Source organism: Poromitra crassiceps (assembly GCF_964638095.1).
Source record: "Poromitra crassiceps genome assembly, chromosome: 30".
Lineage (NCBI taxonomy): Eukaryota > Metazoa > Chordata > Actinopteri > Beryciformes > Melamphaidae > Poromitra > Poromitra crassiceps.
Genome location: NC_139652.1, coordinates 3,502,340 through 3,504,839, shown reverse-complemented (window position 1 = coordinate 3,504,839; position 2,500 = coordinate 3,502,340). Strand labels below are relative to the sequence as shown.

General features: G+C 47.4%; 1 protein-coding gene across 1 annotated transcript in view; it reads right to left on the bottom strand.

The window, feature by feature from the left end:
- Positions 1-2,500, bottom strand: part of carmil2 (capping protein regulator and myosin 1 linker 2) — a gene marked incomplete at its 5' end in the record, with an annotated part of 82,099 nt that overhangs the window by 44,830 nt on the left and 34,769 nt on the right. The window contains one exon of the mRNA XM_083663281.1: positions 350-522. Within this exon, the coding sequence (XP_083519407.1) occupies positions 350-522 (173 nt within the window). The remainder of the gene's footprint in view (positions 1-349; positions 523-2,500) is intronic.

Genomic DNA, 2,500 nt, shown 5'->3' with positions numbered 1-2,500 from the left:
ATCAAAACAACAACACAATTAGTCGTGGAATTTGAAACGTTTTGATTATTTTTGGAGGTGGAAAAAAAAACACTGAAATATTCTTCTACCATACAATGCTACAAAAAGTCTTTGTTGCAAGAAAACTTTATTTTAATTTATTGTTTACATATTCACCTAAAGGAGCACAAAAATTTCCAAACTTTTTTTGATGAGTTTATTGTACAATTTGCTGTGTAATTTTCTGCGTTGCCTATTTTATTCTAAAAGTTTACATCATGTTTTTATGTGTGTGTGTGTGTGTGTGTGTGTGTGTGTGTGTGTGTGTGTGTGTGTGTGTGTGTGTGTGTGTGTGTGTGTGTGTGTGTACTTTAGTCTGGTGTTGCTCAGCAGGGCTTTAGCCAGTATCTTGGCTCCGGTGTCTCCGATGGCGTTCCCACTGATGTCCAGCTCCTCCAGGCCGGCCTCTCCGCCTAGAGAGCTGACCACGATGGCTGTGCCCCCCTTCAGCTTAGAGTCACACAGGGATAGAGACTGCAATGGCTACACACACACACACACACGCACACACGTACACACACACACACACACACACACACACACACACACACACACACACACACGCACACGCACGCACGCACGCACGCACTCACGCACGCACGCACACACACGCACGCACACACACACGCACGCACGCACGCACGCACGCACACACACGCACACACACACACACACACGTACACACACGCGCACACACACACACACACACTGCCGTGCTTAATATTGTTTGACTCCTTGTATTTTTCCTCTATGTGGCCCACAACCACCCCTGAGTTAGAGTGTCTATATGTTCTTGTCTCTCTCTTTCTCTCTCCTCCCTCCTCCCTCCGCTCTCTTCCCCTCCCTCTCTTCTCTTCTATGCTTGTTTTTAACAAGTTTACTAGTTTAGCAACTTTACTGATTGAAAGAGTTTGTTAGTTTAATACAAGAATCTGTTTCAGAAGTGGCATCACCTTCGAACAGCGAGGGATGAGACGAGCAAGCTTCTAACAAACATTAGAACTACAGTACTGTACCTTTGGAGTTGTCTGTCTAATTGCTCTGTCTAATGTTTGGATGACATTATGAGGGTTCCTTCATTCTGAATAATTTGAAGGCGCAACATACAAATCGTTCCCTCATTTTGGTTAATATTATGCCCAACTTTTCATTCATTTGCATGGACAATTCCTGCAAATAATTAAAAGCAACTAATATGGATAGGAGCCAATATCCGAAATCAATGTTCCAATTGATCTGTCTGGTACACCTATGCAATATCTTGGTACTATTCATCATTATAGGCTATTAATGATTTAGATTTGTTTCCAAAAAACGGAATCCCAGAGAAAAAGAAATCCCCAGAGTTTTCCTCCTTTTTCTCCCCAATTGTACTTGGCCAATTCTTCCCCCTGCTGCCCCGCTCGCTGCTCCACCCTCTGCCGACCTGGGGAGAGCCATAGACTAGCACCATGCTTCCTCCGACACATGCGCAGTAGCCAGCCGCTCCTTTTCACCTGACAGCGAGGGGGGTTCACCGGCAGGACGTAGCACGTGGGAGGATCACGCTATTCCCACCAGTTCCCTTCCGCCCCGAACAGGCGCACCCCAACCGACCAGAGGAGGCGCTAGTGCAGCGACCAGGACACATACCCTTAAAGGAGAATTTCGTTTTTTTTTAACCTGGACCCCTCTCCTCACATTAAATATGATCTGACGACTCCCCCAGTGCTCTCCGCAGCGTTTTTGTCGTCCTAGGCGTTGTTTTGATACTATCCAAGCCAGTCCTAGAATGGAGCACCGTGGGGGCCAAGTGGCAGCATGCTTTTCTTCCATCTAAATAGACAGTTTTATTCCCGTTTTCGACGCATATCGTCATAAACTGTTCCCTAAGGAACGATCAGACTGCAATTCTCCCCCGGGCTCTTTTCACCGGTAGTTACAGGCATCCCATTTTCGCCTGTCGGGTCAGTGAGACACAACTCTCGTCAGGAAAGTCTCACTGACCCGACAGGCGGAAATGGGATGCCTGGGATTCCTGTAACAACTACCGCTCGGCGCTCTTTACCGCTGTAAAGAGCCCGGGGGACAATAGCAGTCTGCTGGTTCTTTAGGGATCAGAAAACGGGAATAAAACTGTCTATTTAGTTGGAGGAAATACACGCTGCCACTTGGCCCCCACGGAGCTCCATTTTAGGACTGGCTTGGACATTATTGATGTCAAAACAACGCCTAGGACGGACAAAAACGCTGCTGAGAACACTGGGTGAGTCGTCAGATCATAATTAATGTGAGGAGAGGGGTCCAGGTAAAAAAAAAACGAAATTCTCCTTTAATCCGGCTTCCCACCTGCAGACACAGCCCATCGTGCCTGTATGGACGCCCGACAGAGTCGGAGGGGGACGCGAACCTGCGACCCCTCGTGTTGGTAGGCAGGGAATCTACCGCTACGCTACCCGGACGCACCAAATGAAATGTGTCA